This window comes from Corvus hawaiiensis, chromosome 14 (genome assembly GCF_020740725.1).
Source record: "Corvus hawaiiensis isolate bCorHaw1 chromosome 14, bCorHaw1.pri.cur, whole genome shotgun sequence".
Classification (NCBI taxonomy): domain Eukaryota; kingdom Metazoa; phylum Chordata; class Aves; order Passeriformes; family Corvidae; genus Corvus; species Corvus hawaiiensis.
Genome location: NC_063226.1, coordinates 20,233,443 through 20,246,851, shown reverse-complemented (window position 1 = coordinate 20,246,851; position 13,409 = coordinate 20,233,443). Strand labels below are relative to the sequence as shown.

At 44.4% G+C, this 13,409-nt stretch overlaps 1 protein-coding gene across 6 annotated transcripts in view; it reads left to right on the top strand.

The window, feature by feature from the left end:
- DCX (doublecortin) overlaps positions 1–13,409 on the top strand; it is a 71,666-nt gene that overhangs the window by 47,443 nt on the left and 10,814 nt on the right. For 4 of the 6 annotated variants that reach the window (XM_048318644.1, XM_048318641.1, XM_048318643.1 and 1 more), the window contains 2 exons: positions 4,128–4,230; positions 7,759–7,896. In XM_048318644.1, coding sequence (XP_048174601.1) covers positions 4,128–4,230; positions 7,759–7,896 — 241 coding nt within the window. The remainder of the gene's footprint in view (positions 1–4,127; positions 4,231–7,758; positions 7,897–13,409) is intronic. The other 2 variants (XM_048318646.1, XM_048318645.1) reach the window with 1 other exon arrangement.

The following is a 13,409-nucleotide window of genomic DNA, read 5'->3' as shown; positions in this document are numbered from 1 at the left end:
TCTGCACTGCTTGGTGATTCAGGCTAAGGCTGAAGTCTTCGGACTTTTTATTTCTCATTCTTTTTAATTGTTTTATTTATTAATAAATTACAGTTTCTAAATAGTGCTGCTGCCTCCTGGAGGAAGGTGGGAACAGCCAGTTACTCTGAGCTGTGCCAGCATAGGTCCTGTGTGTTCACTGCTCCTCTTCCAGGTGACCTCAGAATTCCTGTCTGTACCATCACAGGCATTGCAGCAAACTGTGAGCTCCCGTCCAGGGATGTGTGTGAGGCAAGCTCCATTTTGTTGAAACCCTGAAAAACGCTTAGTTCCACAAGTGCTGTATTAAAATGAAGCAGGGGCTCAGCAGCTCTCACAAGGCTGTAGCTTTTCCTTTCTGCAATTAAAATTGCTGCAGCAGACACTGATGGACTGTCACTGCAGAAATCCCAGCTATATTGTCCTCTCAGGGAAGCTTTTTCTCATATAAGCAGAGAAGGATTTCCTTTAACAAGGAAAACCTAAGGAACTGCAAACTAATCTCTACAACCTTCTGTTTCTTCCATAATATATATCATAAAGGTTTTTAAAGATCAGGCCTTGACACAAAGAAAAATGCTACCATCAGATCTATTAGAAATAATGACTGTAAGAAATAAATTTGTGCATCATCGACTGGAGCATGAGGATATGATTTCCTTCGTTGGAATTGCTTAAGCTACAGGAATTGGAGAGCAAACATTTCATGCAGTATGATCCTTTCCTAAGTCAATATTGTCCTTTCAATCCTGAATTTCAAATTAAATATTACCCTCCCTTAAACAAAGGCATGCTTGGAAATCAATGCTGTTTATCTTGTCTGCTGTAGTTATATACACGAGTTTAATTTTTGTTATAGATGAAAAATGCTTCTAGACTGAGAACTGCAGAAAGACAAAGTCTTTCTGTTTTGCTGGTTCCTGGTGTCATTGCTGAGGGTGCATGGCAACAGTCACCAATAAAATCACCATTTTCAGGTGGCAGCATTGATCCTTGCACTATCTGGCTACTACTGGGGTTTGTCTTGTGCTTTAATAAATTTATAACTAAAAGAAAAACGCAGCATTTTAAAAAAATGATTCTCAGGTTATCATCTGGGATAATTTTTTTGTTGATATGAACCTTCTTTCAGGGTTTGTTTCTTTTTTCATGGTGTTCCAGGTGAATTATTGGATATAATTAGAGTGGTAGATCAGAGTAAGCTAAAGCAGAAAATATTCTTTGAAAAAGTCCTTACTGCATGGGGGAAGACTTGTACTGCTTTTATTTATTTATTTAAACTGAGAAAACACAAGAAAAAAGACTTCTGAAGAATGGAGAGAAGACCAGTAATGTTATTTGGGAGTCACTAAAAGCCTCTACACCATTACTGCAGGTAGAGGTTTGGCCTTGCCTGTCAAGAACAACCCTTAAATATTCCATACTGATTAACAAGGTCTCAAACCAGTTATCCCAGCATGGCCCCACTTCCCAGCTTCATGTCCTTCGGGGATGAGCATATCCAGGGCTTTCTTGTGGTGGGTTTCTTTTTTCCATGCACCCCTCAGGCAAGCTGGCTCTGGTGCTCTCAGATCCAGCAATGAGGTCACAGGTTTTCCCAAAGAAAGTTTACTCCAGCGACTTCCTGTGGACAGGAATCCATCTGGGACGTGTTTTAGGGACTCAGAGCAATCATCAGGGACTGGAGTTGAATAAACAAAAGGTAAATAGAAAATACCACACACGTGGTGAACATAAGCAACAGAGCTACAGCCCCATAATAGTGGACACCAGTTATTTTCTGAATTTTGCAATGTTTTGCACTGTTTAAGGAGAGAGGGGTTGGGTTTTGGCTGTCCTTTCTACTGTGTAGTGGTGAGCTCTTAATAGTGGAGGTTACAACAGGAAATCAAAAAGGAACAAATAAGGCAAATACAGAAGTTATTGCTTCCTGAATATTCAGAGTTCAGCAAGTGGATTACCTAATTCTCTGCCAGCCTCCAGTGCTCAGCCAGCCAGCTGTTCATAACTGTAAAATACCCATAATAACCTGCCCTCTGAAAGGACAGGAATGCAGAAAAGTGAATTGCAAGTAGCTCTGATTGACATGCGATCAGGTTCCTGTCCTTGAGCACGCTGGAACTTCTCCATCATGTTTGCACCCTTGGATCTGAAGGTTTTCTTGGTTGCTTGGACTTCCTTTGTGCTTGGAGTGGTTGTGGGCAGTCAAGGACAAAATCCGCACTTGGGCTTCTGACCTGGAGACAACAAAAGCATCGGTGGGTTCTTTCTGATTTCCTGCAAAAGGCTGGGAAATTTTGGAAGCCTTTTGATCCAACTTTAGATCACGGATTTAACTGCACAGTGGAGCAGAGCAACCCACTGGTCTTTTCAGTGGCATAAGTGTAGTACTCAGCATTCAGATGGGAACTTGTGTGTTGAGCCAAACCCAATTATTTGCAAATGAATCAGCGCCACACATCCTCGGGGGGAGGGCTGTAATACCAAGTGCTGGTTTGAAATGTCATCTTCTCTTTGGGAGAATTCTCTACAGATAGAGTTAGTTATTTTCAATCTAATTTTAGGCAATCAGAAATAGGAATTCACCGGAGTTAGCAGAGAAAATTCTAACTCTGATCAAAGCCACGGCAGATTTCAGCCTGTTCCATTTGGAAAGTCATGACAATGTGAAAAACAGGCTTTTCACCAAGGTTTGGCATCGTAACCAGTGCTGGCACTCACAGGCAGTGCTTTAATTACACATTATACTAACCAGTGTGAAATACTGAGCCTTATTAAGATAGCCAAAAGCCTTCTTTATAGTTGATTTATTAGAGCTTGAAATTAACTTTTCACAGTCCAGCTCCAAGAGATCAGTAGATAGGGAAATTCAGCTCTGCCTCCAGTGAGTTCTGCCATGGTTATCTCCAGTGCTCTCTCCAGTTCCTTCCAGTGCCCAGACATGGTAAAACACTGCTCAGCAGCAGCACCTCTCAGCCTCTTACCTCTGTTATTAAAATCAGTGCCGACCTTGTGCTTGCTTGGAATGACTTCCTGGAAAAATGGAACTTTAGGAAGCCACCTTGGGCTCTGCTGGGTGCTCAGATGTGTGGGCTGCCCCAGGCTGGCTGTGCTGGAGCTGTTCCACACGGGGGTGTTTGCAGACGAGCATTTTTGCTGCTCCTGACACAAGATTTGGTCAGTATATGGCTGGGATATCAGGATATTGTTAGGAATTGTTAAAACAAGCCCGTCCTCTGTAGAGAATTGCAGATCTCTGCCAGCTGAATATGGGGAGGAGCTCCCAGCCTGACGGAATTTTAGACTTTTCTCCTGCTGGAGTGCTCCCAGCAACCTGAATGCATTTTCACATTTCCAAACGCCCAGGTATCAGTTCTCTGATTAAATCAGTGGATCTGGAGCTCCCGCATCTCGTGCTTTGCTTCTGTTTGATGCTACAAGGCAAGGCAGAGTTTGGAGCTTCAGGTACTGCAAGATAAAACTTCCTCCTACTGAGGATGGCAAAAAAGAGAGGAGCAAGGCACTCAGTGAGGGAGAGGCTGGCACAACACCTGCAGTAAATCTGTGGATTTAAATGGTGCTTGGGTGGGAAAGTTGTCCTGTCATACTTTGGGTCTCTCCACCAAACCTTTTGGCTTTAAAGTTTATCATCAGGATTGCTCAGGAGGAGTCACATCTCTACATCTGTGTTTACACCCAGTGGTTCTTTGAAGTTTCAGGCTCTGTAGGTACCAAGACACTCCCCAGGACGGGCAGTGGTGTCACAGCCCTGCCAGCATGGCATGAGGGCACCTCTCCTTCTTTTAGAAGTAGCTGTGTCATTCCTTCAGGTGACTGCTGTACCCTGTCAGCAGGGTGAGAAATGCCAAACCTCCTAGAAGTTGCAAGGGACATGTTTGGGGTTTATTTCTCTGTTTCTTTAATGACTCTGTTACACTTGATTTGCCCAGGGAAGTTGTGTGATGAGCACCTATGGGAAGCAGGACCACGTTAACATGGGTTGGGGGGAACAGCAGAGAGGCAGAGCCCCCTTCTGCTCCAGTGAAAGCTAAGCCACATCAGAATGTTGCCAATTAAAAATAAAATGAATGACTTTGCTCTCTCTGTAGGTGACCTGTCTCCACGATTTCTTTGGGGATGATGATGTGTTTATCGCCTGTGGTCCAGAAAAATTCCGCTATGCACAGGATGACTTTTCCCTGGATGAAAGCGGTAACATCAAACACACACTGTGGTTTTATTCGATTGCCATTCACTTGCTTGTATCAGATAATAATGCTGCATGCCTTTGTTCTGGTTTTTAAGGCCCAGTACATGGAATTTAACATCCTTTTGTGAGACTTATCCAGTCAGCAGATATTATAATCAGGCAAATACCGACTGAGGTAGCCCAAGTCAGAATAAATTAATTCCTACAGCGTTTTGACATCCACTGCAAAATCTGGGAGTGTTTATACTTTCAATTTTCTCCAGTCACAACCAGATAGATACATTTTTCTTGGGAACTAACCATCCTTATGTAGACACATGCATATTAAAGATGGGAACAAGCAACAGTTAAAAAATCACATTTCCACTGCTTTCTTCTGCTGATTCAAAAAGCAGGGCAATAATTCCCTTTTTGGGGGACATGACTGGGGCAGTGCCATTATTTTTCCTTGTTACCACTGCCAGCAGAAGTCTGTAATAATGTGAGTTTCTATGATCAATTAAGCCATGAAATCCTTGATTTTACAGATGTTACAGAGCTTGCTTGTAGGACTTACCACCCACCCCACGTGGAACTGTACTCACCTGTCTGCAGGTGCCAGTGAGTGCAGCAAGAGGAAATTAATGCCATTTTGACCATTTAAACTAAAAGAAAATGTGGTCTCCAAGCATCTAGGCTCATTTCCCGAAGCTCTAGGTGTGCTGTTTAAGGAACACAAGCCTCATCCTGTCCTCCATGCTGCAAACTAGCTCAGCATTGAGGACCAAAGAGGATTTTTGCTGGATGCCAGGAAGTTAAGCAGCCTCTAATCTTCAAACACCATGGTTTTTATGACTCCTTTGCAAGCCTGGTTTTATTTTAGTGCTGGTTCTTCTGACCTGTGTACTCCAGATGAACCCACTTGATGGTCTTGGGTAATTCAAAGAAAGTTTCCAAGGTTCAGTTGAGACTTTGCAGGCAGAGAATAAAGCCCGTGTCAGGCTGGGGAAGTGATCTGTAACCTGAGCTTCATATTGTTTTTTACCACTCAGCAGTTGAGTCAGCTCCACAGGGAGCTCCACGCTGGAAAACAGTTTGGATGCAGCCCTGGCAGAACAACTGGATGGAAAGCCCAGCTCTCTGCCTACACTTCTGGCCACTGCTCACTTTTCCAGCTTGGATTTCTCAGGCATAAAGAAGCCAAATTTGCTGTTGGGAAGGCACTGAGTAGCTGCAGGTCCCAGAGGTATTTTCAGGGGAGCCTTGCAGCTCTCAGGAAGCAGATGAGGAGCCTCAGCACCGTTTTCCCATTGTACACCCATCACCCTTCCTCGTTCTGAGTCAGATGCTGCCAGGAGAAGTGTAATTCCTGAGGTTTTGCAGATGAGTGTCACTCACTAAAATCTCCTTTGTCAGGGGGAAATTTCTCTTGCCTGTTTGGATGACACACACCAGGATTGCTGGTTATTATGTTCACTCTGGCAGGACATCAGGAAACAAAAAGAGAAACAGCATAAGAGAGGATTATGTCATCTTTTTCCTCCTGGCTGCCCACCACAGCTTCCACCCTCTAATCCCTGCTGCTGAGCACCTTCCAGATGACATTGCTCTGTCCCTTTTGTAGCCACTGGTTTCAGCATTATGGAAATGTCACACTTTGGTGACATTTAGAGACCCGTTTACAGCAACTTCAGCACAGCCAGGTTTCCACCTCCTGCAAAAGCTCAGGGATTGCCTCTGGTGTACTGACACTTGCCAAGGACTGAGCTGGAGGAATTCCTCAGAGTCAGCCTTTCTGTGCTGGAAAATGCAAAGCCAGGTTTCCTTCCAAGGAATTACTCCCCTGGGAAGAAGAGAAATTTGGAAGCCCTTTCAATGACATAACGTGAAGTATTTTTACTTTTTAGGTTTATTTTTTTTTTTAGTGAGTAATTCAGGTGACTAAACACAGCTGCCTGACACCCTTTAAGTCCCCTCACTACATCAGTACTGCTCTTCACGTATAAAAAACTGGGGCTGTATTGGTGCTGGACCTGTACAAGCCTTTCTGTGACATCACCTGTGAGAAGTCAAGTACTTTTGAAAAAAAAAAACCCACAACTTCTTCTGTCTCTGATTTACAATTTCCAAAATGGATTTAGCAGGAGAGAAAATAATCTGACTGTAGGTTTGATTCTTGCCATGCAGCATCCCTGGAGCACAAGGCCTCCTCTCCTCACATTCTTGTGCTGCCTGGCCCAACAGCAAAACTCTCTCTCAAACCATCTGGAAGGAGCAGAGATGGACCCTTGGCTGTCTGAGAATGAGGAAAGCCTGGGGAAAATGTTAAGGCAATTACACTTTCATAGATATACTGATATGTAATTAAATAACACATACATTTAGGTCAGACAACTTGCTTTCGGTTGACCAATTATTTATCTGCTCTGTGCTGCCTTAATTCCACTGGGGAATCCGTTCCAGGGGGTCCTCGGTGTGGAGCATGTGGAGCTGAGCTGAACTTTCCCATAAAAAACTGCCTGCACGTGGAACACGTAATTCACATCTGTAAAAACAACACATTTTTCACATCTTGGTGAGGACAAGCTGTTGGAGGAGATGAGGTGGGACTGGCTAACATTTGACAAAAAGGAAATCCCTTTTTTATTGCCTTCTTCTTAACTGGGTTGAGTCAATAACTTGGGGGTGGAAAGTTCTTTTTCTGTTAGCTCTCAGTGTAAATAAAGCCTGATTCTGAAGATCAGGCATGCCTGAAATCCTGGGATGCATGGAGGTTTGTTAGCATTTCAGTTCCCCTCTGCAGGACCCTGTAGATCATGTTTATATTTTCCACTCTTCCTGGCCTATTTATTTTTTAAGAAAGCACACTTGGGGTTCTCTTCTGCTCACGTCTTCCAGGACATAAATCTGCTGGGCTTGTTTATACAAACCTTTCTGAAAGGGACCAGTGGATGTGCTTTGTAAAACCATTTTGTCTTCTTTGCTTTCTGCATCTGAGAAGTTGCAGCTTGTTGAGGACAGAAGAGGCTGATTCCAGCTGGGTGAAAGCCTCCTGGGGCAGCTGCCCCATCTGCCACTTGGAGACTTTACATCACACCATGAGCTGCTTGCTGGCTTTCTGCACCTGAAGAAAGGGCACTCACCATTCCTATTACTGGGTCTTCATGGAAGGGTTACAGCAAATGAGCTGGATTTTTTTTTGGCCTGAGTGTTCCCTCAGTCAGTGCTGACCATTTTCATCGTGCTCATGAGAGCCAAGGGAAGGGGAAAGTCAGAAAATGTTTGGTAGGACAGAGGTAGGAGCCAGCCTGACACCTACAGAGTCTCAGCACCTCTTCTAGAGGAGCAGAGCTGTTCTCTTTGCCCTTCCCTTAAAGAGTCTCCTTTCAGCCCTGGAGAACAAGTGATGATATCAGCTTTCCTCTTGCCCTTGGTATTTTCTGCATCTCTTTGTGGACCAGGCCCTGAGCTGCCCGTGGGTGTTTCACGCCTGGTGTCCACGGGCAGCGGGAGCAGCAGGGCCATAACCAGGTGGGTTTGTGTTTCCCCAGAGTGCCGGGTGATGAAGGGGAGCCCAGCAGGTGCCACGGGCAGCAAATCCTCGCCCACCCCTCAGAAGAGCTCAGCCAAGAGCCCCGCGCCCATGCGCCGCAGCAAGTCCCCGGCCGATTCAGGTAACCACCAAGATGGTGAGTGATTGTTTCTTGGTGTCTGCATTGAACTCTGCTCAAGGGAAAAGCACAAACTCTGTGTGTTTGCATAGGAAACTCGGGTGTCTTTTGGAAAGAAGAAGAAGCTACAGGGGCACTTCATAAATATTGGGAAGGAATTCCCTGGTTGGAGAAGTGCAACTGTGGCTTGAGGTTGTTCCGCCCACAGTCTCACAGCCTCCTTCCCCAACAATGTTTTGAAAGATGTTTCCATTCCCCAGGCAGGAAATCAAGGCCCACAGTGCTCCCAGATGGTCCCTGTAGACAGAGAGTGATTTAAAGTAACCTCCTGTGATGCCTTTTCCTGGTCTTAAAATCAAGAATCAAAAATCAAACACGGTTAGAAGGGGAAAAGGGATTTTACCTTTGTATTTATTTTAAGGACCCTTAGGTGCACACGTCCAGGACAAATGCACCTCAATGCACACCCCACAAAAGATCTGGTATAATATTATAGGTGTTACTAATTAGCAGATCTATCAAAGATTCCCCAATGAGAGGCTCAAGTGAGCCCCCCTCCCCAAGGAGCCTTCCCCTGGATGGTTCTATCTTGGTTTACAGAACGTGTTCTGGAGAGGACCTTGGGCTCTGGGGCACACTGATCCCTAGCTACAAAGCTTCTAAAATGTTGAGTCTCTCAGCTTGACAAACAAGTCCAAGAATGTAGGCAAAAAGCACTAGGAATACAGAAGCTGTAAAAAGGTATAACAGGGGTATAAAAGAAAAGGCAAAAAATCTTCATGGCATCACCTGTGCAAAGCAAATGGTGATTATTGCACAGCTCAGGAGTGGCTCCTTCCAATCATTATTTAAAGTAGACCAGTGACCTTGTGATTGTAGAACTGGTGATGGGTTTATTGATGTGACACTGAGACACTCACTCAGTAGTAGAAGAGAAGGAAAATGGGAATCCTGATTTGCTGCAGCAGCCTGCACCATTTGAAATGCCTCCCTCCTTCTTCAGTAGCACCTGGGTTGGCAGCACGCCTGGAGAGCTGCAGAGCTGTCAGTCCAAGGCTGGGCTGCATATTGCAGTAATTCTGGTAACTGATAGTTTTTAGAGTCATGGAGAGTTTCTAGAGTTGTGATTGATCTCTCACCTGCCTGCCTGTTCTGTTCCAAAAGAGAACCAGACATGGCCTATCATTAAAACAGCCAAATCACCAATTAAGCACATCAGATTTCCAGGAGAGCTTCACAGCTTGAGTTCAGGTGTCCCCCAGCATCAACACAGGTGATATAAACCAGAAATTCCTTTTCACCTTTGTGCTAACACACTGCATATTGCATGGGAACATCACACAACAGCTGCCCATCAATAGATAGGATTTATTAGATACAAAATTCTCTTGGCAGTAGTCAGAAGGATTTCCTCCAGGAAGCAGTTCATTTATTTAGGGTGTGTGGGTGTTCTTCAGCTACATAAAGAGCCAGTGTGAAATTGTCTGGCACATGCCAAGACTCTGTGTTTTTTAAAAAATTATTTCTCTCATAAAGTTTTTCTTCAAGATTCCATTGTTGGCTGTCCTCAAACTCAGGCTTGCCATAATCTAGACCACTTTCACAATCCCAAATGCATGCTAAAGCTGTGTAGGCACATTGAAGGTGTGATGGGAAATGTGACATTGATTTAAAAAAAACCCAAATTAACATTCAGTGATGTGGGAGTCAGCTCCTGCATGAGCAGCTTTAAACCTTCTCCACAAGCATCAGGTGCTGATTCCCACCAGGACCAGACTTCAGTGCATGAACATAACAGTTTAATATGAAACGGCAACTATTGTGTGCCTGATTTTAACTGATTGAGTGACTCCAGGCCCAGGATGGTGACTCATCTGATGAGCTTTAATGAACACATTTAGCAGAGCTTTTCAGAGGGAGATTAAAACAACCAGAAAGGCTGAACAATGACCTGTTCCTGGAGTTAAGGTCAGTAATGAAGAGCAAATCAGGTTTCTTTAATCTGTCCAGACAAGGGTCTTTCGTGCTTTCCTGTAATTTCAATAAAGGAGAAAATGGCACTTGTCCTGCTTAATGAGAATAAAAAAGACTGAACTCTTTCAGCACTGAAAAATAGAAGACTCTTGTTTTCTCAGGACAGAGAGGAAAAAGAATACCATTGTGTATTCTTGTATTGAATTGGTAATAAATTAACTGGATTTACACATCTTTTAAGAATCAATATTTACATTTAGATGGATTTTGAAGTTATCACATTCAAAAAGCAAAGCTGAATGAAGTCTGATTAATAAAAGATGATCTGACCTATTTTTTTCCCCACAGAATCTCACCCATTTAATTTGTGAAACTATTGAAAGCAGTTTTACTTCAAATATATTCAATATTTCTGCTATGTGTTTGCTCTCTCACCCATTTGTACCTTTTGTCTTTGTTGCCTTTCATTCTGCTGTGGCTGTCATCAGAGTTTCTTTGGTTCTGTGTTGCTTCTATTCTTTCCAGTTCTTTTCTGTGTACCTTTCTGTATCCTTTTTGTAGGTTTTGTAGGTTCTGTATCCTTTTCTGTGTAGGTTTCTGTCTCCAAGGCCATTGTGACATATCTGGGTGCTGATGCCAGTGCAGGTTCAGAGGTAAATCTTTGGGTGAGAGAAGTCTGAACCCGCCTCTCAGTGAGGTGTCATGGCCTTACTGTGAAAAACTCAATCCCCTGTTAGCAGCCAGAGCCCTTCAGCTCCCAGGATATCCAAAAAAGTGAGGTTGCTAACCCACAGAGGCATTTTAAACATTGATTTCTTGGCACGGTGCTTTTCTCTTTACTCACCATGCAGTCATTTAAATGAATGAATGAATGCAAATTAAGTGAATGAATGAATGAAGAATGAAGAAGTGATTCAGACCCCAATACTCACATTCCCAAGGAAATCCTTTCTCCCTTCCCTCAGTAACCCCCAACCCATATTTATACACTTCCTAAGCAATGCCAGTGTATTTCTGGCAAAATTGGAGTTACAAAGCTTCTATGTATTTCTAGCCTCAATTTTTCTTCCTCTGGAGTCAGCTTTGCTAAAAGGCACAGCTTAGAGCAGTGAAATTCATACTAAACCACACCTGCAGGGCACCATCCAATTTCTCCTCCTGACATGACAGAGGGAAACTGGGCATCAGGAGAAAAGTCTCTGTGCTGCTGCTCTGATCCCTGAGATTTGAATGGACTAGGGTCAGCATGAAGTTTGGCAACATTTCTTTAACAGACTGCTCCAATAAGAAGTCAAACCAAGCAAAAGCCAGAGCTAAATCTCAGGGGAGAAATACAGGAGAGAAAATAATGATGTCATTTGCCATTCTTTCTTTGTTAAAACAATATGAGTTTATCTTACACTAGCTGACGTACCAAACAAGGGTGCAGTTGTATAAGACCATGTGCTGTGATGGGAGAGCTTATGATTTTTCAAACCAGGACAGAGTCATAGGTACATGAACTGAAATTTGAAAATGTCTTTGCCTTGATCTGGCTCGGGGAGAACACGAGCAGGGCGCTGAGGCTGCTGCAGGACCTCAGTGTCTCTGTCCACTCATGGCAGGGTTTGGACAGAGGGCCAAAAGCACATTCACCAGGCAGCAGCAATTAGCAAGCAGACCCAGAGTGTCCGTCTGTCCTGGCTGCAGGGCTGCTCCCCAGGGTCATTATAGATGAGTGTGTCCAAAAGGCAGCAGATGTCTGGGGAATGGCACACGGGAGAGAGCAGCTTGTTCCCCGCTTGTCCCTGCTGCCAGCCCACAGGGCACACCCACGAGAGATCCCCCTCACCAAACACGGTGGGAAAAGGGTGTCAGCACTGCAGAGCTGAGTGCCTGGAAGTTTGGAGGTGCCTGAGCAAAGGATGCCTGTGCAGTCTGAGTTCTTCCACTCCTGAGGCTTTATTTGTCTGTCTTGAAGGGCAGGATGGCTCGTGCTCACTGAACAAGCTGCTGTTCCTACATTTACTTCATGCTGTCTTTGCTCTGCTTGTTCCCTTTCTTTATTTTCTTGGTGGCACTTCAAACCCTGACCTGGAGACCAAACTATCCATGTATTTCATGGTCCTTTCTCTCACTCTTGTTGTGCACAAGCTCCTCAGAGTGGGATCTCATCTGCAGAATCCTGGGAACCCCAATCAAGCAGGGATTATTGACCTTACTTTACAAATTAGTAGACATAGATACCTACACACATTTTGAGCACTCACTCTGAGCCTCGGGCCCTGCTTTTTCCAGTTCTGTTTGTGGACAGAAATGTTGAGTTCAAAAGATGGACCTCACTAACCTGATTTGCAGGTCTTGGTGCTTATCACCACTGGAAATTCGGATCCAGAGCCCCAGTCATCCCAGCAAACATGAGCAACACTCAGGGAACAACTCCACATGAGAAATCTGACTTAAAAAAGGGCCTAAAAACGGCTGAACAAGGACTTTTGACAAAGGCTTAGAGTGATAGGACAAAGAGGGAATCGACTTAAGCTGAAGGAGGGCAGGTTTAGATATTAAGAAGAAATTCTTTACTGTGGGGGTGGTGAGACCTGGCACAGGGTGCCCAGAGAAGCTGTGGCTGCTCCTGGATCCCTGGAAGTGTCCGAGGCCAGGTTGAATGGGGCTTGGAGCAACCTGGGACAGCAGAAGGTGTCCCTGCCTGTGGCAGGGAGTGGAGTGGGATGAGCTTTAAGGTCCCTTCCAACCCAACCCATTCTGGGATTCTAAAATATCTGTGGGGGAAGCAGACAGAGAATTCAGTTTACCTGGATCTCTCATGGCCATCTCAAACGTGACAGGAATATTCTCCATCCTTCCTCTCATGTGCTGGACAAGCCTGATTTCTCTCCCAAGTACAAACTGCCTTGTGCATGGGGGGAGGTGGGGATCCTATGGAAAAAGGTGCATGTGCTCATGCAGTTAAAGGATCTGACATGCACTTTGAGGTAAATTGATGTTGCAGAGCAAATACAGTGCCATGAACAAGCCATAATGCACAAAGAATAACGTGGTGGGGAAAAAACCCCAAGAATTGAAATGAAAGCTGTTTCTAAAGCACAGTTCCTAATAGCTGAGTGTAGGTGAGATCCTGAGCTACCCTCAATCATCAGCAGGTTTTAGTGGAGCAGCAGTGTTATGCACCACCTGGCATCTGCTCTTTGCCTCCTGTTATTTTCTTGCATTTCAGTTTAAAGGAAACACAGGCAGGTTTGCTTATGAGCACTATTCTTCATTAGCAGACAGAGAAAATTAAGCTAGGCTTCTTCATTGTTGCTCCTGCTGCAGAATTCTGCTGTATTTGTAATGATAGCCATCCGTCTCATTCCATTTCTGGTTTGGATGTCACATCTGGTTTTTTGTTGATGCTCATAAAATATTTACACCCCTGCTGTAGCACTTAAAACTCTCATTGTATTAGGGAATTTCTGTCCTGCCCTGCAGCAATTACATCCATTTTGCTGCACACTGACTCTGCTGTTGTTCCAGTCTTGTTTGTGGAAGGGAAATTGGGGTTTCTTGCAGAGTTG